Below are 26,394 nucleotides of genomic sequence, written 5' to 3'. Positions count from 1 at the left end.
CAGGCTAGAGTGAGTGCCGTGGCATCAGCCTAGCTCACAGCAACCTCAAACTCCTGGGCTCAACCAATCCTCCTGCCTCGGCCTCCCAAGTAGCTGGGACTACAGGCTTGCACCACCATGCCTGGCTAATTTTTTCTATATATATTAGTTGGCCAATTAATTTCTTTCTATTTATAGTAGAGACAGGGTCTGGCTCTTGCTCAGGCTGGTTTCAAACTCCTGACCTCAAGCAATCCACCCGCCTCGACCTCCCAGAGTGCTAGGATTATAGGCGTGAGCCACCGCACCTGGCCTCCGTTGTACGTTTTTAAAGATGACTTAAAATATTTTTTTTGGTGTTTTGTGATGGGGGACTTCCTCCCCCGCCCCCAACCGGCCGTCTCCCACGTGACCAGGAATGGCAGTCCAGCCCTCCTTCCCTGGCTCATTGCAGAGACGTGTTTCTCTCAGCACCAGCAGGCCTCACGTTGTGTTCGTCTCACCCTGGCCTGTGGTTTGGTCACTCGTGTTTGCCAACTGCGCGCTCCTTGAGGGCAGGGATGCGGTCTGCCCCGTCACCTTCCACCCAGCGCGCCCCAGAGGCCCATGCACCACGCACCGCTGTCTCTGCAGCTGAGCCGAGCCCGAGGCCCCGTGCGCCGGCCTGTGCCGCCGGGGACTGGCCACCAGGGGGCGGCCGCAGCCGGGGCCGGGAGGGGCAAGGCAGGGTGGGGTCTCACTGCCTGCAGGACCGGCCTGGCTCCCTGTGGCCCCCAAACCTGCCGCACCAAGCGCTTCCCCAGGATGGGACCCAGCGGAGGCGGAGTCCCTCCGAGTCCCGGGTGGGGAAAGGACAGGCTGCAATGCAGGGAATGGAGGGCCAGGAGGGGGCACCTGAGATGGAGTCACACCGAGCAGGGCCAGGATTTGGAACCAGTCCCCTTCTGGGCTCAACCACTTCTGGGGTTCTGCGGGGACCACCATGCTGTCTGTTCCTGTGTCCACTCAACTGACATTTATTCAGCACGTTCTGTCTGCGCCACAGGGAGCACAGCGGAGAACTAAACACACCTGGTGGCCCCGGCCCTGAGGCCTCCTGCCCCCGCTGCTGGATGGAATCCTGCTCATCCTCAGGGGCCCCTGTCAGCGAACGCCCTGCCTGGCCCGGGGCGGAGAGCTGGCCCTTCTGTGCCACCTCGGGGGGCCTGGCTGCCGTCTGTGTAGAGGGACGTGTGGAATGGCCACCTTTCACACCCTTGCCATTTATGAAACTCCAAGTGGGGGCTTGGGCTCCTGTCTCTCAAAAGTGCACCAAGACCATGCCCTCCTCCTTCCCATTGCTCCCAAGGTCAAGGGAAGCCTTGGGATTTAGTCCCATGAGCCGGATTCCATGGACTGGGACAGACAAATGGGTTAGTCACCAACTCTTCCAACACGTATGGATGGAGCATCTACTACATAGCAGTTCTCCCTTTTGGCCCCAGAAACGGGGCACGGCCCCTGTCCTTCCCTTCTCCTTAGAAGACCTTCAGGGAAGTGCGTGTGCATGGGTGCGTGTGCGCGTCTGGCTCCTTGACTTTTGGGGTTCATCCAGGCTCGGGAGGCTCCAGCAGAGGCAGCTGGGCTCTCCCCACCAGCCCCTGCAACACCAGCCCAGCTTCCTGGAGACCAAAACCACAAGCAGAACAGGGAGGCGTGAGAGACGCTCGCAGGCTGGGTTGGGTCGCATGCGTGTAAGAGAGCGGCGGAGAGAAAGGCTCGAGCAGGAACAGCAAAGGGCAGAGCAGGCGGGCAAGAGGGGCACACAGTGGCCGTGTCACCGCCCGGCCCCAGGATGGTGCTTCCCGCTGGCAGGCACGCGTAGCAGTCGGAGATGGCCCCAGACATGTGGCTCTTCCTTGTGACCGCTGGATCGCTGACGGCAGCCCTGACAGGTAGCCCCCTTCCCTCCCCTCCTGTGCTGGGGGCCCGGGTCCTGCCCTCCTGGTTCCCTTTCTGGTGATTTTCTCGTGGTCACCTTTCTGGAGACTATGAGCCAAGACTATACTCGGGTCCCAGGGAGCCTCCAGCTGTGCCAATGGCATCTGGGGCACAGGAGGCCCCTGAGGGGCCAGGGCTGTGCCTGGACAATGCTCCAGTCCTGAGAGGCCCGAGAGTGAGATAACTCAGGCAGATGCTTCGAGTCTTTCCAGCGGGTCCCCAGGGTCTGAGGAGAGAGGCGCGCCTTCTACCCCTCGGCTCAGCAACTTCTCTTCCTATTTCTTGCCAACCCCCAGGAAGGAGCTGTGCACCTTCCAGAGAGGCAGGGCCACTGACGATTGCATTTCCAATGCCAAACCTGAAGCTCGGGGCCCACGGGGCCCGTGTCGCTCACAGGAGAGCAGGCCCAGAGACAGAACTCGGGGAAGCCCAGGGGAGTTCCGGACAGCCAGGCGCTGGTGGCTTTGGCCCAACAAGTTGGTGTAGTGTAGGGCAGGAATGAGCAGCATAAGGGCCACCTCCTCCCATCCTGAGCTGCCCCCAGGTGCCAAGAAGACATCCTCGCCACCTGGGCCAGGGGATCAGGCGGCCAGAAAGCTCGGGACGCTGGGCTGTGCACCCCAGATACTTGCTGGCCCTGCTGAGCGTGGGGTCCAAGCTGGCCGGAGCTGGGCAGAGGTCCTGCCCTGTTGGGCTCCCACATTTTTGGGATGGGGAAACTGGTGCGGAAACTGCAGCGGGAGCCAAGTGCTTTCGGTCTGAGCCAAAGGAGACCGTGGAAAACACAGTCCAGGGGCATCAGGCTGGCTCAGAGGACAGGGTGTATGTGGGGAGCCTTGAGGGGCACATTCTCTCTGTCCTCATCTGTGGGCACGTGTTCCATGTCCCCTAGCCTTGCAGATTCAGGGAAAGCCAGCTGGCTCAGGGAGCGGGAATTTGTGCGCCTTATTCCCGGGGCCAATGGGGTGTTGGGGTGGTCAGCTTCCCTACCTCCTCGCTCTGCAAGAGTCTGCAAAGCCCCAGCTCAGGGAGCTCAGCTGCCTTCTTCCCCTGTGCTGAGACAGATCGCCCCAGAGTGGCCTTCCCTTCTGATCTCTAGCTAGGCCGCCCTCTCCAACCTTCCCCGGGAGGCCCAGCCATAGGCTCGGGAGTAAGCCAGGTCCGAAAGGTCTGCGGGGGGCCATGGGCCTCCCCGACCCAGGGCTTCAGACCAGCTCCTCCCGCAGCCTCCCAGCGGGAACGAGGGGCCAGGACTGAGGGCGGCCCCAGCGCTCTTGGTGCCGGAGCCTGGGCAGGCCGGCCCAGCAGCCAGCCAGGGGACCCGGCGTTGAACTGGGCGCTATCTAGTTCTTGTTTTTGAAACTGTGTGGCTATTCTGTTGACTCACTTGTTGTTACTAGTACGAGTTCAGTTTTGAAAGGAAACTTTGCATCAGTATTGTAAATGGAAAACAGTATCATTCGCCATAAACAAAAGGTAAAGGAAAGCGTGAAAGTAAGTGGCAGCAAAACCCAATTTCTATTACGCTCTAGCAAAAGTGAAAAGAAGATAAAGGCCCAGAGCCACCCCTCTGCTAGAGGGAAGCGAGGGAGGTGACACAGACCCCGGGCTCCCCAGCTTATTCTCCTCCTGACTGCAGGACGGGGCGCTGTGAGCAGGGCATCGTGTCCTCACTATGTGATTTGGTGGCATCAAATGCGACCTCTGTGGCCGGGCGGGTGGCTCATGCCTGTAATCCTAGCACTCTGGGAGGCTGAGGCGGGCAGATCGTTTGAGCTCAGGAGTTTGAGACCAGCCTGAGCAAGGGCGAGACCCCGTCTCTACTAAAAAAATAGAAAGAAATTAATTGGCCAACTAATATATATAGAAAAAATTAGCCGGGCATGGTGGCACATGCCTGTAGTCCCAGCTACTCGGGAGGCTGAGGCAGCAGGATAGCTTGAGCCCAGGAGTTTGAGGTTGCTGTGAGCTAGGCTGGTGCCACGGCACTCACTCTAGCCTGGGCAACAAGCGAGACTCTGTCTCAAAAAAAAAAAGAAAAAAAAATTCGACCTCTGTGAGCTCTCCTAGGGGTCGCCAGTGGCATCTGTCCTACTGCTGAGACATGCGGCCCGGCGGGAAGGGCCTTCCAGGTAGAGGGAAGACTGCACGCAAAGGAGCCAGGGCCCGATGCTGCCCGGGGCCTGCCTGAGCTTTCCGTGCTCTCCACGCTGGCCGGGCAGCCCCAATCCCGCAGGCCCTTGTCCTCGGAGGGCAAGGGTGACCCCCGTCTGCTTGTGTGTGGGGGGTCTGCGTTGGGCTGGCCATGTTGGGGAAAGGGGCTTAGGGCCTTCAAGAAGAAAAAGAAAAGGAAAGAAAGAAAAATGATGGAAAAGAGGGAGGAAAGGTAGCCGGAGAAGGAGGCCCGTGAGGGAGTCCAGGCCTTCACCCCAAGATCTATGTCTGGGGTGGGGGTGCCTGGCTCTGCCCTGGGGACCACAGGCTGGTGGAGTCTGGCTCTCCTGGGCCCTGGCAGACCTGGCGTAGCCTACCGGCGGACACCCCTGCCCAGTCCCAGCGCTATGCTCGGTCCTTCTCTGCCCCGGCGGCCCGGGCTCTGGGCTGGCCTCTGGGCAGGCCTCGGTCTGTGCTGTTGAATGAGGGCTTGGAAGTCTGAGCCCTCCTATGCGCCGCTGGTGCTCCCCAGAGGCATGGGTCCAGGACCCTGAAATTCTCTGCCTTAGTTTCCTGATCAGCCAACTGGGGATGAAGGGGCAGAGAGAATGAACTAGAAGTCCTCAACCGGGGAGGTTGGGTGGGGTCAGGAGACTCCACGTTCTGCCCCAGCCCTGCCTGAGTTCACTGCGTGGCTGTGCTTCTTTTCTTCTCTGGACCTTGGCTTTTCCATCTGTGGAATGGGGGTGCTTGGGCAGACGCTCTGTAGGGGTTTGTCCAGACCTGACAAGACAATGCAGTGACAAGGAGCTGGGCATTTCCCGCCAGGGCAGTGCCGAGGTCTGTGACTAACCCCATCTTTGCCGCGGTCGGTGAGGTCCTCAAGGGCTGCTTTTGTGCTGGAAAGGCTCTTTGTGGTAACTTTAAAAATAATATTTCATTTTTTAAATTAACAAATTAAAAAATCTGTTTTTTCCTTAACGTGTGAGTTCAACATACAAATCATATTGTATTTATAAGCCCGGTAAGTTTTAATAATGACTTGCAAGGATCCTTTGATTAATATTTGAGCAAATCAAGTGGAACAAACCTCCTTAAATAATAAATACCCTTTACAAATGTAGCTAATTAAATTCCCTTAGATCTGTGCTGTCCAATACCATAGCCACTAGAAACGTGCATTTACAGTGTGGTAGTCCAAACTGAGATGCGTAAAGTGTAAGATATACAACAGATTTTGAAGATGAGTTGAGAAAAGAACGTAACATATCTCGTTACTAAATTTTATGTGAATTACATGTTGAAATGATCATATTTTGGATATGTTGGGTTAAAAACATTTTATTACTATAATTGAGTTTACTTATTCCTTTTTGCTTTTTAAAAATGGGGCTTTTCAGGTATGGCCAACTTGGGTTCCAAATTCTAGCTGTGCATGATGCTGGTTTTGTTTCTGTGCCTGCGTGCTAGAAATTAAAACACCCAGCTCACCAAAGTGTAAAAGTTAATTTAGTTAATATACCTAAAAATACCCACACAAAATGCGGTGCTCAGAGAATTAGCTTACAAATGTTATAGAGCAAGGCCAAAGATAATCCCTCACACCTGTAGTCCTAGCTACTTGGGAGGCTGAGGCAGGAGGATCACCCAGGAGTTGAGTCCAGCCTAGACAACATAGTGAGACTCCAGCTCTTAAAAAAAAATGGGGCTCTTGGAAAATATAAGATTACATATGTAGGCCGGGTGTGGTGGCTCACGCCTGTAATCCTAGCACTCTGGAAGACCGAGGCGGGCAGATCGTTTGAGCTCAGGAGTTCTGAGACCAGCCTGAGCAAGAGCAAGACCCCCCTCTACTAAAAAAATAGAAAGAAATTAGCTGGACAATGAAATACATACATACATACATACATACATATATATATATATATCTAAATTAGCTGGGCATGGTGGCGCATGCCTTAGTCCCAGCTACTCGGGAGGCTGAGGCAGGAAGATTGCTTGAGCCCAGGAGTTTGAGGTTGCTGTGAGCTAGGCTGCCACAATACTCTAGCCCGGCAACAGGGCGAGATTCTGTCTCAAAAAAAAAAAAAAAAACAAACAACAACCAAAATTACACATGTAGCTTGCATTGTATTTATATTGGATGGCACTGCCTTTGATATTCTAAGTAGCACTTATGAATATAATGAATTCCATTTATTATGGAATAAGAAACAACATGTTCCCAAGGATTTCAGAAAATGCTTTCAAATCTCAAAAAACTAGCATAAGCAAAATGAGTATGGAGTCCTCTTAAATATTCTAATAATGTTTACATTGTCAAAGTCTCTTAAAGTTTTTAACTTAAAATTTGAACTAAAGTTAATTACTCAATCACATTCATGAGTAACTCAATGGTTCAATGTTCTTAAAACATCACAAATACAGGATTTTCTGCACCAACACACAGAATTCGACCTAACTTACACTTAACACAAATGTATAAATACTATGGGTGTTGGCTTATTTTTACCATCTGTTTTCTAAATTCTAATCTTCCTGAGTTAAAAGCAGCTTACTAAGGAGAAAATGATTGTGCCATCAAAGGTAACTTGGGTTATACCACGCAGGCTGAAATTTCCATCTCAGTGGACTGAATTAAGGCTTTTTTGTTGTTTCACCAAAATATGAGACACGGTTCTCCTGTGCCACTGATGGACGTCCCCCCTTTCTGATGGCCTGTGCCCTCCAGCTGGGCTGGTCCCTTGACCCATGACCTCTGGATCCAAGTTATACAAACCTGATACCTACATCTGCCCCACTTCCAGATGGCGTCAGCACTTGATTGGATTAAATTAAACACGCGTGTTTGCTTTTCCATTCAGATTTCTTTTTACATTCTTGCCAGGCCAGACTGCGTCTCGTAGATACATGCATAACGTATGACAGGCGTCTGCGTGTTTCTTCTGGCTTAGTGTGGCTCTCGGCCACGGGTCAGTGACTGATGAGGATGCTGGCATGCTCATCACCGTAGTGGGGGACAGAACGGGGTGTCTCCTAGGGAGCTGGGCTGGCACTTGTAGCCGAATGTGGATGATCACAGAGGGCTCCAGAATGAGCGGGAAACGCTGGCTATGGCCTCCTTTGCTCGCTCCACGTTTGTAGTGGCTTTATTTATTAACGCTGGCACCAGCCTCCTTTCCTATAGGAAAATTCAGGAATTCAACTGGGCCCCATGCTGTTCGATTCTGAGCGATGGCATCAGCTTTCTCCCTGGGGGCAAGGAGGAAAAAGCAGATGATCCCAACTGAGGCTGGGAGACCGGGCCTTGCAAGGCCCCCGAAAACTACCTAGTAGGAAAAGTCACCTCACCCCATCCCGGGTACCTGGCCGCCCCCTCCCTGCCGGGACCACAGACTTGAAACCACCAACGTTAACACCCATGCCGGGTGCTCAGGTGACACTGAACAGACCCTGGTGGGACTGGGACCCTCAAGTCCCGTCTCCTTTCCCAGCCACCGTGTCCCCCGGACCCCCATCCCATCAGGGCCTGGCGGGTTACCCCGAATGACACTCCCTGGGGCTCCCCATTCTAGTCAGCTTTCCGGTGTTTGCCAAAGTGACAGGGACCTGGCAATTCACTTAACACTCTTTCTTAACCACTGTTTTAAACTGTAAATGCATGTATTTTCAGGAGAAACTTTGTATCTCTCCCTTAAAAGGAAAGTCATTGTAAATCACCGTCATGATTATAATGGTGAAAATAAACATGATGGAAACAAAACGACACCACTAAATTCTAGCCAGCTGCATTTCTTCCAGTCCCTTTGCCCAAAAGGGAGGGGTGCAGGCAGTGGGCCTGAAAGGCTAGCCCATGGAGCCCTTCTCCTCCAAGCCTGGATGGAATCAGAAAGGCTGAAAGGGAAACAAAGTCATACAACTCCCTCACTGCGTAATTCAGTGCCAGTCGGTGACCACTTAAATAATTTTGTGTACCTTTGGGAATGTGCCCCCCACTTTGGAAATACTGATCTGGAGAAGGGATGGAGCCTGGAGAAGCTGCCTAGGGGTGTCCTGGACACGAGGGCCCCATATCAGGGGGTCCCTGGCACCCTGGGCAGCTCGGCAGGCAGTTTCTCCATGAGCCTTGAAGTTGGGGGTGACCCCCGAGCTCATGTTCCCCGATTCCTGGGACGCTGAGGCCCTGCAGCATGGGAGGAGAGGGAGCTTTGAGGAGGGTGAGGTGAGGATGGACTTTTGGAACTAGCTCTGACCCTAACTTGCTGGGTGAGCTCAGGCAAGTTCCTTCCTTTCTCTGGCTCTCATTTCCTCCTTGGAAAAAATGGGCAAATTGAACACTAAGGACCCAGGCTAAACACCCTTGTACTTTATGTACGTTCCTTGAGGCTTTACCGGTTGTGGAACAGGGCAGCCAGCTGCAAGCAACAGAGATCCAGCCCTCAGGAACTCAGCCCTGCGAAAGGCACAGTATCACAACCCCAGACGGCATCTTGCCAAATGTTATAGAATCAGGCCAACTCGGGTTCCGAATTCTAGCTGTGCATGATGCTGGTTTTGTTTCTGTGCCTGCGTGCTAGAGATTAAAACACCCAGCTCACCAAAGTGTAAAAGTTAATTTAGTTAATGTACCTAAAAATACCCACACAAAATGCAGTGCTCTGAGTGTTGGCTTATAAATGTTACAGAGCAAGGCCAAAGACAATCCCTTGCATGTGTGAACACAAGACTTGGTGGTTAACCCAGCATTGTTTGCATGATGAGCTCCTTTACCCGCATGGCGACCTCATTGTATAGATGAGGAAAACAAGGTTTAGTGAGGTTAACAGATGTGTCCAAAACCTGTAGCAAGTTAAGCACCAAGACTTGAGCTTAGGCCTCCCAGCCCACAGCCCAGTGCTTTTTCCACCACCAAAGAGTGGCCTGGGTTGGGCGTGGAGGCTCACACCTATAATCTTGGCACTCCGGGAGGCTGAGGCGGGAGGATCACTTGCTTGAAGTCAGGAGTTTGAGATTAGCCTGAGCAAGAACAAGATCTCCATCTCTACTAAAAATAGAAAAAAATTAGCCAAGTGTGGTGGTGTGCGCCTGTAGTCCCAGCTACTCGGGGGGCTTGCCTGCAGCTGCCATGCTCTCGCGGCCAGGAACGAAGGTGACGTTAGAGAGGCCCCATGAGTCACGGGGGAGTGTGCCTGGCAGGAGGCGCCATCTTTTCATATTTATTCAGCACCTGCTGTGTGCCGGGCCCTGTGCTGGCACTGAGACACGGCCATGAAGGTTGGCCCCTGAGCACACGGTAGTGCTGCGAGGAAGGGGGTGAACACACCAGCGGCAGCCGGGGGTAGACGTGACAGCCTGTACACCCCAACGATCACTGCAACCACCACCCACTGCCGGGGACTTACACCCTCCAAGCACCAGCTATGCTTGTCCCCTGCCACCGTGACACCGTGAAGGCGATCACCCCCACTTTATGGGTGGGGAAGACGAGGCTCAGAAAGTTACCTATTTTGTCCCAGGCTAGTGGCTGATACTGCATTTAAATCCGTGTCATAATATGTCACCACTCGGGGAAGCTGGGTGATGGGGACGGGGGACTTCTCTGTGCTATTTTTGCAGCTTCTTGTGAGTCCACAGTTTGTTTTGTTTTTTTGTTTTAGAGACAGGGTCTTGCTCTGTCGCCCAGGCTAGAGTGCAGTGGCATCTTCATAGCTCACTGCAACCTCAAACTCCTGGGCTCAAGTCGTCCTCCTGCCTCAGCCTCCGAAAGTGCTGAGAGTAGAGGCGTGAGCCACTGCGCCAGGCTATAATCTCAAAATAAGAAATTAAATGGTAAAAAAAAAAAAAAAAAAAAAAGATTTCAGACAGAAGGCCCCATCTGAGCTGAAACCTAGAGGTCAGATAACCCTTGGGAGGTCAGCCGTGGGGACCTGGTCCCACAGGTCACTCCAGGTGGGTGGGGATGAAATTCCCGAAGGAGCTGAGGTCCAGGCCCTTTTCTGTCTCCTGACGCATCCAGACTGGTGTGTCTCGAGGATGCAGTGAGCTGAAACCCATGGAAACTCGGGCACACCACTGGCCCATAGAAGGTGCACACGCAACATGTAATTTACACATGCTAGCCAGGCAAAAACAAGGATAATGGCCTCTGGGGCAGCACTCTGCAAATAGGAAAACCTGCCTTCTCCCCATCGCAGCCGCAGGAGGTATGAATGATTACCCCCCATTTTACTGATTAAGTGAGTGAGGAGAGCCTCAGGGCCACAGCTGCTGCTGGGACTGGCCGGGGCAGGAGCTCCCAGGTATAGAGAAGGAGATGGAAGGAAGCTCAGGTTTCCACCCGCCATTTTGTACGCTCCCACAGTCCAGCTTCCTTAGGCCTGAACACGGCGGCTAAGACAGGCCAGAGGCAGGAGGCTGGGCGGACGGCCCAGGAGGAAGCTGTGGGGCTGGGCCTCCCGCCCTTGGGAGGTGCTGGACACGGGCCCAGCACGGGAGGGGGACCTCTTGCTTTCCCCTCTAAGGGAGGTGCTCTGGGTCTCTGCCGTGTGTTAGGGGCAGGGGTACATCCAAAGGTCCAGGCTGTACGTTTCCAGGCCACCCTGACCTCTACCATGACCCTGAGCCCGGCTAGAGTCTCTGGTGGTGCCAGCAGATGCCAGGGGGTCTGCGTGGGGCTGGGGCCCTGGGGACACAGGCTGTGAGGGGGAGGAGGAGCCTCGGGGCTGGGGGCTTCTCGGGGTGCCTTGGGGATCCCATCTGAGCACCCCACTTCCAATGTGGAGTTGCCCTGTGCCGGGGGGCGGAGGGGATGCCGAGGTGAAGTCACTGTGTCCTCATGGCTGAGTGCAAAGCCGAGCACGGCTCTGACTGTTTTGCAGAAGAGCAAACCGGTGAGCTGAGCAATGCTGCCAGTCTTGGACAGAGCTGGGACCAGAGTCACCTTCTGGTCACTGACCTGTTCCTGCCACCTGCCTCTTTCTAAATGGGGACCTGGGGGGAGGATTTTACCTGCATTTCAGTCTATGGGTGCCTGGGACTGGGGCTGGGGCAGGGCAGAGGTGGGGAAGCAAAGCCCCCCAGGACTGGGTGGAGGCCCGGTCCCCACTCTGCTCAGCATCTTTATTCCCTCCTTCCTTAGCTAAACTAAAGGAAACACACTCATCGAAGGAATTACACTCCCTGGAAAAATGTGTTGCTCTGCCCAGATGAGATTCTAGAAATATCACAACATTTGAGGAGGAAGAAACCCCAGAGAGCTGCCAGTTTTCCCCTCCGATTTGTCAGAGGAGAACAGTAAGGTGCAGAGTGGGGGTGATGTGCCCAAGGTCACGGAGCAGGGGTGAGGGCTCTGGTCTGCAGGCCCTGCCCAAGGCCCCCTCCCTCCCACACTGCCCAGCAGGGCCTGGCGCAGGCCCGTGTGAGCCAGGGACACGATCACCTTCACGCCCCACGGCAAGATTGCTGGGGACAGCTGTGGCCCATCGGGGACAGCTGTGGCCTGTCGTGGCCCAACGTGGCCTGACACGGACACAGGCGACCCTGGGCTCTGCCCCACCCATCTGACAGCTCCCTCAGTGCTAGGGCTCTGCCGTATTTCTCTCCCAGTTTTGTTTTCTGTTTAACTTTTTTTTTTTTTTTTTTTTGAGGCAGAATCTCGCTTTGTTGCCCAGGCTAGAGTGAGTGTCGTGGCACCAGCCTAGCTCACAGCAACCTCAAACTCCTGGGCTCAAGCAATCCTGCTGCCTCAGCCTCCTGAGTAGCTGGGACTACAGGCATGTGCCACCATGCCCGGCTAATTTTTTCTATATATATTAGTTGGCCAATTAATTTCTTTCTATTTATAGTAGAGACGGGGTCTTGCTCTTGCTCAGGCTGGTTTCGAACTCCTGAGCTCGAGCAACCTACCCGCCTCAGCCTCCCAGAGTGCTAGGATTACAGGCATGAGCCACCAAGCCTGGCCCTGTTTAACTTTTAATTTCAGCCTAATTTCAGACTTACTGAGAAATTGTGAGAATAATACAAATAATTTCTATACGCTCTTTACTCACACCCCCAGCTGTTGATATTTGGCTTGGTTATTTTCTCTCAGTGTGTTTTTTTTCCTATTACTTTTTTCCTGAACCATTTGAGAATGGGTTGTAGGAATAAAGTCCCTTTCTCCTAAACACTCCAATGTGCTGGCTTTTTTTCTATAAGAACATTTTTTTATATAACCACAGCATACTTATCAAAATCAGGACATTAGTATTGATACAAAGCTATTAGGTAATCTACAGACCTTATTCTGATTTTGTCAATTGTTACAATAATATCACTTAAAGCAGAATAAATTTCCATTCAATGTGCTGCATTTAATTCTCACACTCCTTATTCTTTTTTAATCTAGAACAGTTTCTCAGTTTGTCTTTCTCTTTCGTGACATTGACCTTTTTGAAGTGCACAGTCCAGTTGCTCTGTAAAACGCCCCTGACCGGGTTTCTACAATGATTCTCTGGGATTAGATTTAAGTCCTGCGTCTTTTGGCAGGAATGTCGCAGAAGCGGTGCTGTCCCCCACGGGTGGCCTACCTCTGCTCTGGGAAGGTGTCGTCTGCTGGGCTTGCCACTGTAAAGATGCTCTTCCCTCCTTTGTAATCTCGTGGCAGACTCTTTGTGAACAGGTAAATATTAATAGTTCGGTCCCACTCAAACCTTTGCCCACTGGTTGTAACATTATTGACGATTCTTGTCTGAGTCAGTCATTACAAGGACAGTTGCCTGACAGTGATGTTATGACTCCATCGTTCCTTCTGCCGTTATAGTTACCGGCTTGGCTTTCTTTGCTGGTTCAGCGCATTGTAGACCGGTACTAATGAGGCCGAGGTTAGAGCTGCCCTCGGGTTGAGCCTCTGGCGGCCACGGTCTTGCCTGGCCTCAGCTCCTCTCTTCCCCCGGGCTAGTTCTTCCCCCACCCTTACAATTTTTGCCATTCATTTGTTGAATTCCTATTATATGTTGAGCACTGTTTGAGCCACTGAGGATAACGGACAAAACCCTTGTCTTCAAGGAGCTTACATTCCAATGGGGAAAATATACAAATAAGTAAACACATTTTAAAAATAGTATCATTTCAGAGAGGAATATGTGCAACAAGTGAAATAAAGCAACATAAGGGGACCAGGAGTGACAGGGACAGAGATCCAGGTGGGGCCTCTAATGGCATTTGAGCAGAGACCTGCATGATGAGATGAGCTGGGAATGCTGCGCTCAGGGAGGAGAACATTCTAGCAGAAGGGAGAGCAGGTGCGAAGGCCCTGAGGCAGGAATGAGGTTGACGGGTTAGAGTAAATTGCAGAGGGATAGGGGAGTGGAGGAGAGGGAGTGGGAGAGGTTGCCAGGGGCTGGGGGCATACATCTTGGGGTTTGGAATTAATCCAAGGGGAATGGGAAACCGTTAGAGAGTCTTAGATATAGAAGGGTGTGATCTGATTTGCCCTTTATGCGTATACAATTGTTTAACACATATTTTTGCATCAACTCCTTTTTTTTTGAGACAGAGTCTCACTCTGTTGCCCTGGCTAGAGTGCCATGGCACCAGCCTAGCTCACTGTGACCTCAAACTCCTAGGCTCAACCAATCCTCCTGTCTTAGCCTCCCGAGTAGCTGGGACTACAGGCATGCGCCACCATGCCTGGCTAATTTTCTCTAATTTTGGTAGAGATAAGGTCTTGCTCTTGCTCAGGCTGGTCTCGAACTCCTGAGCTCAAACGATCTGCCAGCCTTGGCCTCCCAGAGTGCTAGGATTATAGGCATGAGCCACCGCACCTGGCCACTACTTGCTTTTTAAAAGTAAGTTTATCTTCTATCTTCTATCACTACCATATCTTTCAAACTAATATTAGTTTGGTAAATAGAATGTGTCCACATAAACAAATAAAATACTGAAAACAAAAGTGTCATCTAATAGCCTGCCATCCGAGCCTGAGCCTGCTGTCCCTTTGTTAAACAGTGTTAGGTGTTGGAGGCTGAGCAGCTGCACAGGAGAAAGGATTGGGAAAGGAGTAATTTGCTTACGGGGCGATTCAATACCACTTAATTTTATACCTTACATTGTCTTCTGTCCCAGGCCTGGTTTGGGAACATTTCACTAAGGGGTGGAAGGATTTGGGGACAGCGGCTGTGTTGTGAGGGAGGTGACAGTCAGAGGTGGTGAGGGCCCCAGACTCCTGCAGCCAGCCCCAGCTGGCCCAGGCTACCCCTGGAGAAACTGAGGCCTGAAAAGGGACAGGGACTTGCCCCAGGTCACAGTAATGGCTGATCTCGAGTCTACCCACTCTCTCTGTCACTCCCACCCAATTGTAGCTGAAAATTCAGACACGATGTAAACATTAGTCATCCTTGTTGTAAGAGCATCACCTCCACCACATTAGAAGGAAAGCAAAGAGAAAAGTCTCAGCCAGCACCTTCACACGACACAGCCCTTCCCCCCCACCCCCCAGGGAGGGAGTTTTCAGGGCTCTGGCGTGCCAAGGGCGTTTTGTCTCCTCAGCAGGAAGGTGGGTGTGCTAATGGGCGTCGCGCTGGTTTTGATGCACGTTGTTGGGTGGCTGCAAGAACACAGGCTCTGGGGGCTGCGAGAGGAGGCCCACGTGGATTCCAGGCTCTGCCACTTCCGCCGGGCCCAAGGTGAGCTCCCGAACCTCTCCAAGGCACAGTGGGTAGGGCTGTGTGTCAGCACGTCAGCTCTGTTGCTCTGGACAGACGCTAAGGCCCTCCCTGAAGACCTCAACACAGCCTCAGAATTCAGTCCCAAGAAGCGCTTGAGGTTGGAAGGGAAGGGGGCACATCCCTCCATCTTTTTTTTTTTTTTTTTTTTTTTGAGACAGAGTCTCACTTTGTTGCCCAGGCTAGAGTGAGTGCCATGGCATCAGCCTAGCTCACAGCAACCTCAAACTCTTGGGCTCAAGTGATCCTCCTGCCTCAGCCTCCCGAGTAGCTGGGACTACAGGCATGCGCAACCATGTCCAGCTAGTTTTTTCTATATCTATTAGTTGGCCAATTAAATTAATTTCTTTCTATTTATAGTAGAGACGGAGTCTCGCTCTTGCTCATGCTGGTTTCCAACTCCTGACCTCAAGCAATCCGCCCGCCTCGGCCTCCCAGAGTGCTAGGATTGCAGGTGTGAGCCACTGCGCCAGCCACATCCCTCCATCTTGCTGCTACCTCTCCCCGCCCCATGCCGCTGGAATCCCCTAGAAGCTCCTCCTGGCTGTCCTCAACTCCCGCCCTGGAGATGACTTTCAATGCAGGAGTGTGTATAGATGCACGTAACTTAGTTTGCCAGGCTGCCGTAGCAGACTGGGAGCTATGACCACAGAAATGTACCATCTCGCAGTTCTACGGGCTAGAAGTCCTAGATCAAGGCATCAGCGGGGTCAGTTCCCTCTGAGGGCTGGGAGGACGAATCTGTTCCCTGCGTCTCTCTAGCTTCAGGCAGTTTGCCGGCAATCTTTGGCATTCCTTGGCTGGTAGAAATATAATCCTGATCTCTGCCTTCGTCTTAGCATGGTGTTCTCCCTACATGCACGTGTCTGTGCCCAAATTTCCCCTTTTGATGAGGACACCAGTCGTACTGAATTAGTCATCTGAATGATCTCATTTTTTCTTTTTTGAGACAGAGCCTTGCTCTGTCAAGCCAGGTAGAGTGTAATGGCGTCTTCGTAGCTCACAGCAACCTCACACTCTCGGGCTCAAGTGATCCGCCTGCCTCAGGCTCGCAAGTAGCTGGGACTACAGGCGTGCACCCCCAGGCCTGGCTAATTTTTCTATTCTTATTAATCGTAGACACAGGGTCTTGCTCTTGCTCAGGCTGGTCTGAACTCCTGAGCTCAAACGATCCTCCTGCCTCAGCCTCCCAGAGTGCTAGGATTACAGGCGTGAGCCACCTCGCCCGGCCTGAGTCACCTCATTTTAACTTGATGGTCTCTTCTTTCCAAATAAGATCACATTCTGAGTTACTGGGAATCAGGACTCATTTTTTTTTTGGGGGGGGGAACACAATTCAACCCATAGCAGTGTGTGTGTGTGTGTGTGTCTGTGTGTGTGGTGGGGGTAGGTACTGTAGGTTTGGACAGAAACGTTAGAAAGCCCCACACTACTCAGGAGTGGCTTTGCTGGGTGGTGACCATGCAATGTCTTCAAGAGGGGCTGTACCAGCTTGGCTCCCCCCGCCATGGGCAGAGTCCCTGCCGACCCTGTTGTCCCTGTACTGTGTCACCACGCAGCTTAGTCCCTGCCCGTCGGGTGGGTGTCCCGCAGCGTCTCCCCATGGTCTCACCTTACAAGTCTCTGATCACCGAGAGCCGGATCCTTTCCATGCTCGTGAGTCCTGCCTGTCCCTGCCTGTGCCCACTTCCCCACCGTTCCCCTTTTCCTTGCTCCTTACAGGAGAGATCCCTTTCTGAATAGGGTTTGTATTCGGGCAGGTGAGGAGAGGAAGAGGCAGGGGGAGTTAGGGTGACTTTTCTGTCCTCACGTTTTAATTGAGAACTGACCATCACGGCTACTCTTTCGGGGGAGAGACGGGGGGAACCCATTGCAGGTCCACAATCTCTTTCTGGAATCTGTGGGGCCAGGGGCAATTCAGAATTTGGAATGTCGTGGATTTTTAGAAAGGTGACTTGGTATATATATTGACTATTAGGTAATGTCTCAGTGGGGGCCTGGTCAGCCACTGTAATCAAATATACTCACATTTCTGCAGCAAAATACATGGTTTTTCCTATCACGAAGAATAAATGACCAGGTCTTGCCCCCAATAGAGTTATGAAAACACGTTCAGTTGGGGGATTTCTAGGGGTTCAGAATTGCAGCAAGGGACTGTGCTAGTGTTGCCAGAATGTCTACGAGAGTCAGCCCTTGGGCGCCCACCCCCTCCTTTATTCTCCCCAGAGCTCCAGGAGGTTGGTATTAACATCACTGTTTATGTTGATAAAGCCGTCTAGGCTCAGAGAGGTTAAGAAAGTCAGTACTGATATTAAGAGGAAGATATGGGATTTGGGCGCACGTCACTTTGACTCCAAATCCACATGCTTCCAACTCTGGGATATTCTGCCCCACCCTATGGAGGCCAGATTCTTGGCCTCTCTGCTTCCCCAGATTCTGGAGTTTGGAAACAAAGTCACCAGCCGGAGGAGTAGATTGGGAAGGCAGCCAGGGGGTGACTGGGAGGAGATGAGTTGGCTCAGCCAGACCCTCACTCTGGAGCAGTGAGTGCTGCTTGTTACAGCCTGGGTGCCCACCTCAGACCTCTCCAAAACTTTCCAAATGTTTGTCATACTTTGGCATTGACCAAACATTCATCCAGGTCTCTGCTTGTCCCAGCTTAAAGGCCTAAAGACTGTCCCCCAGGGAGAGGGAAATGTGCAAATGAGATCTCTCAGGTTGTTTGGCAAAGGCCTGGATATCTACCATGTGCCATTACTTTCTCATCCTTGAGAACTCCTACTCATCCTCTAAGACCCCTCCCAAATGGCCCCCGCTCTTTGAAGTCGAAGTTATTCCCTTCCACCTCTCCGTTTCCCGGAGCACTTCGTTCTGAGCCCTGGGATGGCACTTACATCTTATCATAATCAACTGGAAGTATATCTGTATCCTCCACCAGGGCATGGGGCCTGGCCGAGAGGAAGGAGGGAAGGAAGAAGCAATGAATGGCACCTCCCTGGCTAAGGGTTACAATAAGTGGGAACCTGAAAGGACGTTGAGTCACCTCAGGACACCCCAGATGTGGCTTGCAGAGGAGAGGACGGGGCAGAGTGTGGGTTTGGGTGTAGAGAGACCTGAAGCCAAATTCTGGCTCCACCTCTTAGGAACGGTGGCCTTGGACAAGTCATTTCATGCCGCTGAGACTCGATTTCCTCATCTGGAAAACGGAGACTTCAGGGGCCCCTTATGGAGATGAATGGGGGAGGGCGTGCCGCATACCTAAAGCAGGAGGGGGGGGCGTTCAGAGGTTACCTCCCTTCCGGGAGCCCACATGTACTTCCCGAACTTGACCCTCTGAGTCCACTGGGCACACGGATCAGGGCCGTTGACAACACAAGGCGGCCACGGACTATCGGCCCGAAAATCCCCGGTGCCTTCCCCAGCTTCTCTTCAAACCAGGCTTGGAGCCTGGATTTATTTAAAGAGAGGAGCCAGGCAGTGGACAGGGAGGGGATCCTTGGGACAAAGGGCTGATGGGCACAGGAGAGGAGCCTGGCGAGCCTGGCCCCTGCCCCAGGGCTGCGCCCGGACTCCCCGGGGAGACGTTCCAGGCCCAGCCCAAATTCCCGCCTGCTTGGGAGAGGCTGTTTCCTTCCGAGGAGGGAGGCCCATGCCTCCCGGTGGCTTCTGGATGCCTGATCTCCAGGGGCCCTTCTCCGAGGGGGTTCACGCCACCTTGGAAACATCTTGGCGCCCCCTCTCCCCCCAAAGTAGAGAGGATTTTCACCTCTTGCCCACGTACGAGCTTCGTTCGCCCGGAAACTGCTGCTCCAGCAGCTCTGGAAGGCCCGAATGAGGGCCCCTCCCGAGAGCCGGTGGGTGGGGGCAGGCCGCGGGAAAGTCACGCAGGCCTCAGCGGTTTCAGCCTCGCCGCTCCCCCTCCCAGCCTTCGCACAGAGGGCCAAGCTCTGGGGGATTTCATTCTTGAATTTTGTGTCCTGAGTCTCTAGCCCAGCAGGCCAGGCCCCATCCTGCCCCGGGCATTTGCTCACACTGTGACTCTACCCCCCCACCCCCCAACTGCTCACAGGTGTCGAAGCCGCCTGCAAAGAGTGAATCTGGGCAGCAAATTTGGGTTTGAATTCTGGCTTTGTCAGCCTCAACCTGGGCTAGTAACTGAAATTCTCCAAAACTCTTTGTCTGTAAAATGGGTTTTATTCCAGCACCAGCTGGAATAAATAGGGCTGTCGAGAGGTAACATACATAAAGCACACGTGCAGAGGAAGTCCTAGGTAAAGACGCTCCTTGATCTTTGACCTTCACGCCGGGGCCCAAAGGTCACCTCCCCTGCAATAACTTTCTGGGCTCACTCACCAGCCCCCACTCGCAGGTCAGGCCTCTCTCTCCGCTAGGTTCACGGAGCACCCACCTAAGAGAGACAGGAGTCCGGTCAGCATGTGACACCTGGCTCTCCTGCCGGACGCTGGGTGCGGGCAGGCCCGGCCCCCCGGCTCCCTCAGCTGCACCCCTGCAGCAGAGCCCAGGAGACCCTCTCTGCTCAAATCTCTGCTCTTATGGGCTCTACTGTCTCAGAAAGTTCCGTGATTTCTTGGATCCTAAATTTCTCCATCTGCAAAGTGGTGATAATAATAGTGTCTACTTCTGCGCATTGTTAAGGAGATTAAAAAGTTTAAAACTATAAAAACCCACAGTTTCTCACCCAGGAAAGAGCACAAGAATCATTGGCAGGGTGTGCTGATACAACGAGGACAATTTACAAAGGTTTTTCACCTATGCTTCGATTTTTAAACATTTTGTTTTTATTTTGATCACACTAAAATTGTTTATAGTAAAAATGACACAAATTTAGAAAAATACAAAAAAAAAACAAATAAAAGAAAAAAAAACATACCAATAATGCTACCTGTAAGATAACTGTTGTTATTAGCCTATTATAGAATCTTCCAGACATTTTGAGAGAGAAATATTGCAAACACACAAAAATGCACTGGGAGTGTTTTAACAACCCACATGCATCCTCATGACCCAGATTTAGGAAATGTTCACATTTTCACCATATTTGCTCAGATCTATATTAGTAGGAAAGAAAACCATACAGATGCTGTTTAAATAATTCCTTACCCCCCAGAACACTCACACACCAGAGTGTACACGCTGTGCGTGCACCCTTTTCTTCCACATTTTTTGTACTGTTATTACACAAAAAGGTATCTGTACACAGTGGATGATATTGGGACATGTGCTATAATTCCATATAAATGATATCCTACTGGGCATTTTGTTCCACAAGTTACTTTTCTCATTGTTTTCAACATCTATCCAAGTGGTTAGATATAGACCTAGCTCATTTGTTCAACTGAATCGTCCAGTCTATGATGCAGTACGGTAAGTTTATTTCCAGCTGGTGGACTGTCTGATTACTTCTAATTTTCTTCTGCTTACAACCAGTGCTGCAATGAACATCCCTGTGCACATCTGTGTGTAAACACACCAGAGAATTTTTTTCCTGGAATTTGTACATACAGGCATCGTTTTGAGGTCAAAGTATAAGCCTCCTGAACTCTATGAGGTATCACCAGCCCTTTTTCTATGCACTATATTTGTAAGGATATTATCATCCTGTATGTTTTGTTTGTAATCTGCTTTTTCCACCTACCATACATATGTGCACACACACGCATTTATCTCATAGATGCATTTGTATTCATTTATTCAAAAAGATCTTCCTGGTAACCTATAGTGGGCCGAGTGCTGGATTTTTCTTGTGATATTACATCAGTCCAGTGAGGTTTTCATACCTATGAGGTGAGGAAGGCCAGTTAGGCACACAAAGAGACTTGCCCAGGGTCACCCCATAGTAAGGAGGAAGCTGGGTTTCAAACCCAGGCATGTTTGATTCCAATCCGATGCTCTTTCTGCTGCCTAAGACCTGCTAGATGGTTCCCCCCCCCCCCAGTCAGATGCAGAGCTCCATTTGAGACTGAGTAGAAATTCTAGAAGAGGGACTAGACGTTCTTCTCCTCTACTTAACGATCTGAATTCCCACGGGGGGATCAAGAAGATGGAGCTTGTGAAGGGCCAGCGTGCCTGGCCTGCCCGGCTCGCTTGGAGCCAAATCCTTGCTGTCATCCCTCGGGATTTTTTATGGAGCTGCTCGCAACCCCCCATAATCGGTGGTGCCTCAGCTTCCCATCTGGGAGCTGCTAAGAAGGCACAGCCTGGCACAGGAGCCTGAACAAGCCTTGGGGCCAGGACCCCAGGAGCCTTTTCTTTGAGAGGAGCTCCTGTTGCCATGGCAACTGCAGCCTACGGCTCCTCTCCAGGAACATGGGATGCCGTGCCTGCAGAGCCAGGGAAGGAAGCCGCCAAGTTGCGAGTCTGCGGCAGCTCTGATAACATTCGTGAGAAAGGCAGGGAGAGGGGAAGAAAGAACGCAGCTTCTGGGGAACTGGAACCGCCGCTTTGCAGAGAAGGGGGCTGAGGGGCCCTTGGAGTCATCTTTATGCCTGGGAGGGAACGCAGAGTCGATGGCCAGCTGCCCTCCCACGTCCACTAAGGACTGGAGGAGAGAGAGGAGGTCAGCACCTCAGGACGGGGGAGGATAACAGCAGCAGCTGCCATAGACCAAGTCCCAAGCATTTTCCATTTATCAGCCATGAACCCCTCGAAGCGACCCTGTGTGGCCCGTATGGTGCCCAACGCAGGTTAAAGATGAGACCTAGCTGGACTTGGGGACTTCCCCTAGGCCACACAGCTGGTGATGGTCAGAGTGGGTGCAGATCACTGTTCGGTCTGTCCCCAAAGTCCCTGTTCTGAATCATGAAAAAAGAATTTCCTTAGCGTGGAGGCTGCTACACAGATGAATTGGTGCCTGGGGAAGGTTGCGACTCTCCTATCCCCGGGGTTGTCCTGCTTACTACACTTATCTCCCTAATACCTGCCCCAGCTCCCAGCACGGGGAGCAAGTTCAGCAAATGTTAATGGAATTGAATGCAGGCTGGTAGGAAGCTCATTTCTCAGCTTTCAGGAGAACGTGGCTCCCATACACTCACTTTCTCAGCTGAGAGAGAAAGAGTGCATTCCAGAAATTGAACATAGCCCAAGCCTATTATGTCGCCTCGATCTTATCTTTAAGCTCCCTTACGGCAGAGATGATGAATTGTTGTCCTTTACTTCCCCTTGGCTTCGGTGGTGGAGAGGAGGGGGTTGAAATCTGGGCACGCACAGAAGGTGCCAGGCAGGTGAACATCTCCTGTTGTGTGTCACGGCGACAACAAAAAAAAAAGTTTAAAAGGATGAATTTCTTTGACCCGAGTGGCTGAAGTCCTCTGGGGCTGGGACTCTTTGTCTCTGTCAGTTGAGTGTGATGAGTTTTCTTTGTGTCTTCAAGCTCTTCCTAGGGACAATGGGGGAGTGTGAAAACAAACAAAAATCCTGTAAAATGACACCAAAGCACCACACCCCTGACCTTCCCTGGGGCTAGGACGGGAGAGAAGTCACTCCAACCTTCCTGGGCTTGGAGAGCCAGGGTGGGTACAGCCCCGTCCCGTCCCCACACTGCTGTGGGTCCCCCCTGCGACCAAGGATGGCGCTACCTGCCTAAGCCTGGACGGCTTCCTCTTCCTGAAACAGAACGCAGGCAGTCCCACTGGACAGCAACGGCTTCTCCAAGTCCCCCAAAGGGGAACACAGCTGCCACCTCCCTATCAAATCATGTCACTCGTGAGAGGCAGCGCTAGGCTTCTTTCCAGTTTTAATAGAATTACAGGCTTTTCCTTCTTCCTATTTGTTTTATCAATTGCTCGCCATTGGCAACATCAAGGGAATTTTTTAAAGAAAAACATTCCCGACAGTCCCGGCTCCTCCCACTCGGGGCTCCCCTCAAATTCACTGGCCCTCCTTGTCCGTTTGTCTGTCTCTCCTCTGGCCTCAGCATCGAAACAAGGGGACAGAGACATGCTGGAGCCAGCTGCGTGTGTGGCAGCCGGGGGCAGGGGGTGGGGGCAGCGCAAGGCCGGACCGCCAGGTCTTGTCCCTGCTGTGAGGACCCTGGGACAAAGGCCACCCAGGGACCCCTGCCCTGGAGAAGGAAGGTCTCCTCATGCTGCTCATCTCTGGAGTTGGGGGCCCTTTTGGAAATTAGTCCTGGGGCTTTCGTGCTGAGTTGTGTCACCATCCGAAGGCAGGGGATGGGTTACCATTTCTAAGCTCAGGGCTGGATGGGATTAGCAGAGTTGGAGAGAGTGTGGAAAACCACCCAGGTGGTCAGAGCTCCCTGCCTCTTGCCCTTGGCATGGTCATCAAATCAGAACTCAGGATGTCTGACTCCAACCCAGTGGAGTGGAGTGGTTAAGAATGCAGGTTCTGGGCCGGGCGCGGTGGCTCACGCCTGTAATCCTAGCACTCTGGGAGGCCGAGGCAGGCGGATTGCTCAAGGTCAGGAGTTCAAAACCAGCCTGAGCGAGACCCCGTCTCTACCATAAAAATAGAAAGAAATTAATTGGCCAACTAATATATATAATATAAAATCAGCCGGGCATGGTGGCTCGTGCCTGTAGTCCCAGCTACTCGGGAGGCTGAGGCAGCAGGATCGCTTGAGCCCAGGAGTCTGAGGTTGCTGTGAGCGAGGCTGACGCCACGGCACTCAATCTAGCCTGGGCAAGAAAGCGAGACTCTGTCTCAAAAAAAAAAAAAAAAAAAGCCGGGCGCGGTGGCTCACGCCTATAATCCTAGCTCTCTGGGAGGCTGAGGCGGGCGGATTGCTCGAGGTCAGGAGTTCGAAACCAGCCTGAGCAAGAGCGAGACCCCGTCTCTACTATAAATAGAAAGAAATTAATTGGCCAACTAATATATATAGAAAAAATTAGCCAGGCATGGTGGCAATTGCCTGTAGTCCCAGCTACTTGGGAGGCTGAGGCAGGAGGATCGCTTGAGCCCAGGAGTTTGAGGTTGCTGTGAGCTAGGCTGACGCCATGGCACTCACTCTAGCCTGGGCAACAAAGCGAGACTCTGTCACAAAAAAAAAAAAAAAGAATGCAGGTTCTGGAACCAGACAGCCTGGGTTCAAACCCCAGCTCAGCCATTTTCTAGTTGTGTAGTCTTAGGCAAATTACTAAACCTCTCTGTGCCTCGGTTTCCCCACCTTGTAGGCTTGCTGTGAGAATTAACTTGGGTTACACATCTGAAGTATTTCAAGAGGGCCTGGTGTGCACAGACTACTGGATAAATGTCAGCCATCATTGCTGAGCTGTGCCAGGAGGTTTGTGTGGGTGCTTGACTTGTCTTTGGGCCTCTTCTTTCCCATCAGAACAATGGGAAGCATCACAACACCCTCCCCTTGTCTCCCTGCACTTTTGACCTGGGGTGCCTGAGATAGGTAACTGCTCCCACCAACGTGGGTGGGAAGTAGAATACCAGGCTCCTATCCCGCTGCCTCGCAAATGTCCACCTGCAAACCGGGAACACCAGTCCAGCTGCCCACCCACTGAGCTAGGGGCAGATGAGTGTTTCTGGAAAGCTCCTGGCACTAGCGCCACTCCCTTTGCATACCTGGAGGCTGAGCCAGGGCCTCAGGGGGGGCAGGCCAGCAGGTTCTCGTAAGGTTGTCACCCTTGCGCAGGACACAAAAGGTCAGTCTGTGTAAACAAGATGCACGGTGGTCTCCAGGTCAGCAGGGCCCTCACCTCTCCCAAGGCTTGGGGAATTAGTCCTGGGGCCCAGTCTTGCAGAGGGGCACACCCTGCCCTGTCCCCGCAGTGCCCCAGGACAGCAGCCAGGCTAACTGGGAAGTCACCGTGCTGCACAGGGAGCCTGACTCCCTGCAGACTTTGGGGGACATTTCCCTTGGGCCTCAGATCTTCCAATAATTCAGCCAGACCATTGGCCTGGACAGTGGCAATAGCCGCATCTGTGTGGTCTCAACCGTTTACAAAACACTTGCTCACAACAAGCCTCTGAGAGAAGCATTATTAACTCCAGTGTACGGATGAGAGTCTCAGGCCCAAACGGGTAAAACGACCGGCTCAAGGTCACTCGGCTGATAGGGAACAGAGCCGGACTCCAGCCCAAACCTTTGGATGCCAGGCCTGTGTACTCCCCCATACAGCACCGTCTGATACGTATATGATGTGAGCCACGTTTTGTAATTTTAAATGTAGCCACATAAAAAAAAAAGTAAAAAGAAATAGGTGAAATTAATTTAATAATATATTTAACTTAACCCCATATCCAAAATATTATCATTGCAACATGCTAACAATAGAAAAATTATTATTATTATTACTATTTTAGAGACAGGGTCTTGTGCTATTACCCAGGATGGAGTTCAGTGGCAGGATCATAGCTCACTGCAGCCCAGAACTCCTGGGCTCTAGCGATCCTCCCGCCTCAGTCCCCCGAGTAGCTGGGACTATAGATGTGCCCACTATGCCTGGCTAATTTTTTTTTTTTTTATTTGTAGAGAGATGAGTTCTAGCCATGTTGCTCAGGCTGGTCTCAAACTCCTGGCCTCAAGCCATCCTCCTGCCTCGGCCTCCCAAGTGCTGGGATTACAGGCATGAGCCACCACCACGCCCAGGCTAAAAAAAATTATTGAGATATTTTACATTCTTTTTTTTTTCTTACTAAGTCTTGGAAACACAGGGTGTAGTTTTTGCATAAACCACATCTCAATTTGGACACTAAAGTTTCATCAGAAATACTTGATCTGTATTTAGATTTCATAAGATTTACCATTGAAATAGGAGAATCACATGTCTCAGTTGTTCTAACCATTTTAAAAAGTTTTTCCAGTGATTGAATTGAGTATTGGTTTTTAAAATTAAACAGAAATTTTTTAAAAAGCAAATTAAATAAAATGAAATTTTCAGCTCCTGCATGAAACGTATTTCAAATGCTCAGGAGCCACGTGTGGCCAGTGGCTGCCACACTGGACAGCTGCAGGTGGGTCACTCTCCAAGTTGGACAGAATGAGCACTAATGTCTCCAGGTTTATGCTCCTTTGCTGCGTTTGTATATATGAGCTCTTTGTACACAACAGGTCCACTTCTGTAATGACAGAATGAGCGTGCAGGACAGATTTCCCGTCTATTCTGATAGATGCTGGAAGCAGCACACGTCGGTGGTTAAAAGGTGGTTTCCAGAGCCAGACTGCCCAGGTTCAAATCTTGCCTCTATTCCTGACCAGCTGGGTGACCTTGGGTGACTTACTTAACCTCCCTGTGTCTCAGTTTTCTCAGTGAGACACAGGGATGATAACAGCACCCACCCCGTAGGGTAGTTGTGAGGAATCATACTACCTGTAAAGCACACAGAAAACAACTCTCATCTATGGGGCATACAGTAAGCGCTAAATAGATGTCTTTCATTATTGATTTCCTCTAATTATAATCAAAGAATGCAAGGACGGGAAGAGATCAGAAATCTATTGCCATGCAAGTGAGAAAAGGGCCCAGAGAGGGCAAAGTTCTCGTGCAAGGTCACACAGCAAGTTAACGATAGGAATCAACCAGGAGCCAATCCCTAATTAATGCTCAGTCTGGTGACACCACTCCACTGTGCTGCCCAACAATGTGACGTT

The 26,394-nt window shown here is 51.8% G+C and overlaps 1 protein-coding gene across 1 annotated transcript in view; it reads left to right on the top strand.

The window, feature by feature from the left end:
- The first annotated feature begins 1,682 nt into the window (after positions 1-1,682).
- The window catches only part of CD6 (CD6 molecule), a 39,551-nt gene continuing 14,839 nt past the window's right edge, over positions 1,683-26,394 (top strand). Inside the window, exon 1 of the mRNA XM_012778337.2 lies at positions 1,683-1,913. Coding sequence (XP_012633791.2) covers positions 1,853-1,913 — 61 coding nt within the window. The 5' untranslated portion in view covers positions 1,683-1,852. The remainder of the gene's footprint in view (positions 1,914-26,394) is intronic.

Source organism: Microcebus murinus, chromosome 4, assembly GCF_040939455.1.
Source record: "Microcebus murinus isolate Inina chromosome 4, M.murinus_Inina_mat1.0, whole genome shotgun sequence".
In the NCBI taxonomy this organism is placed as follows: domain Eukaryota; kingdom Metazoa; phylum Chordata; class Mammalia; order Primates; family Cheirogaleidae; genus Microcebus; species Microcebus murinus.
This window is presented reverse-complemented; position numbering and strand designations above follow the sequence as displayed.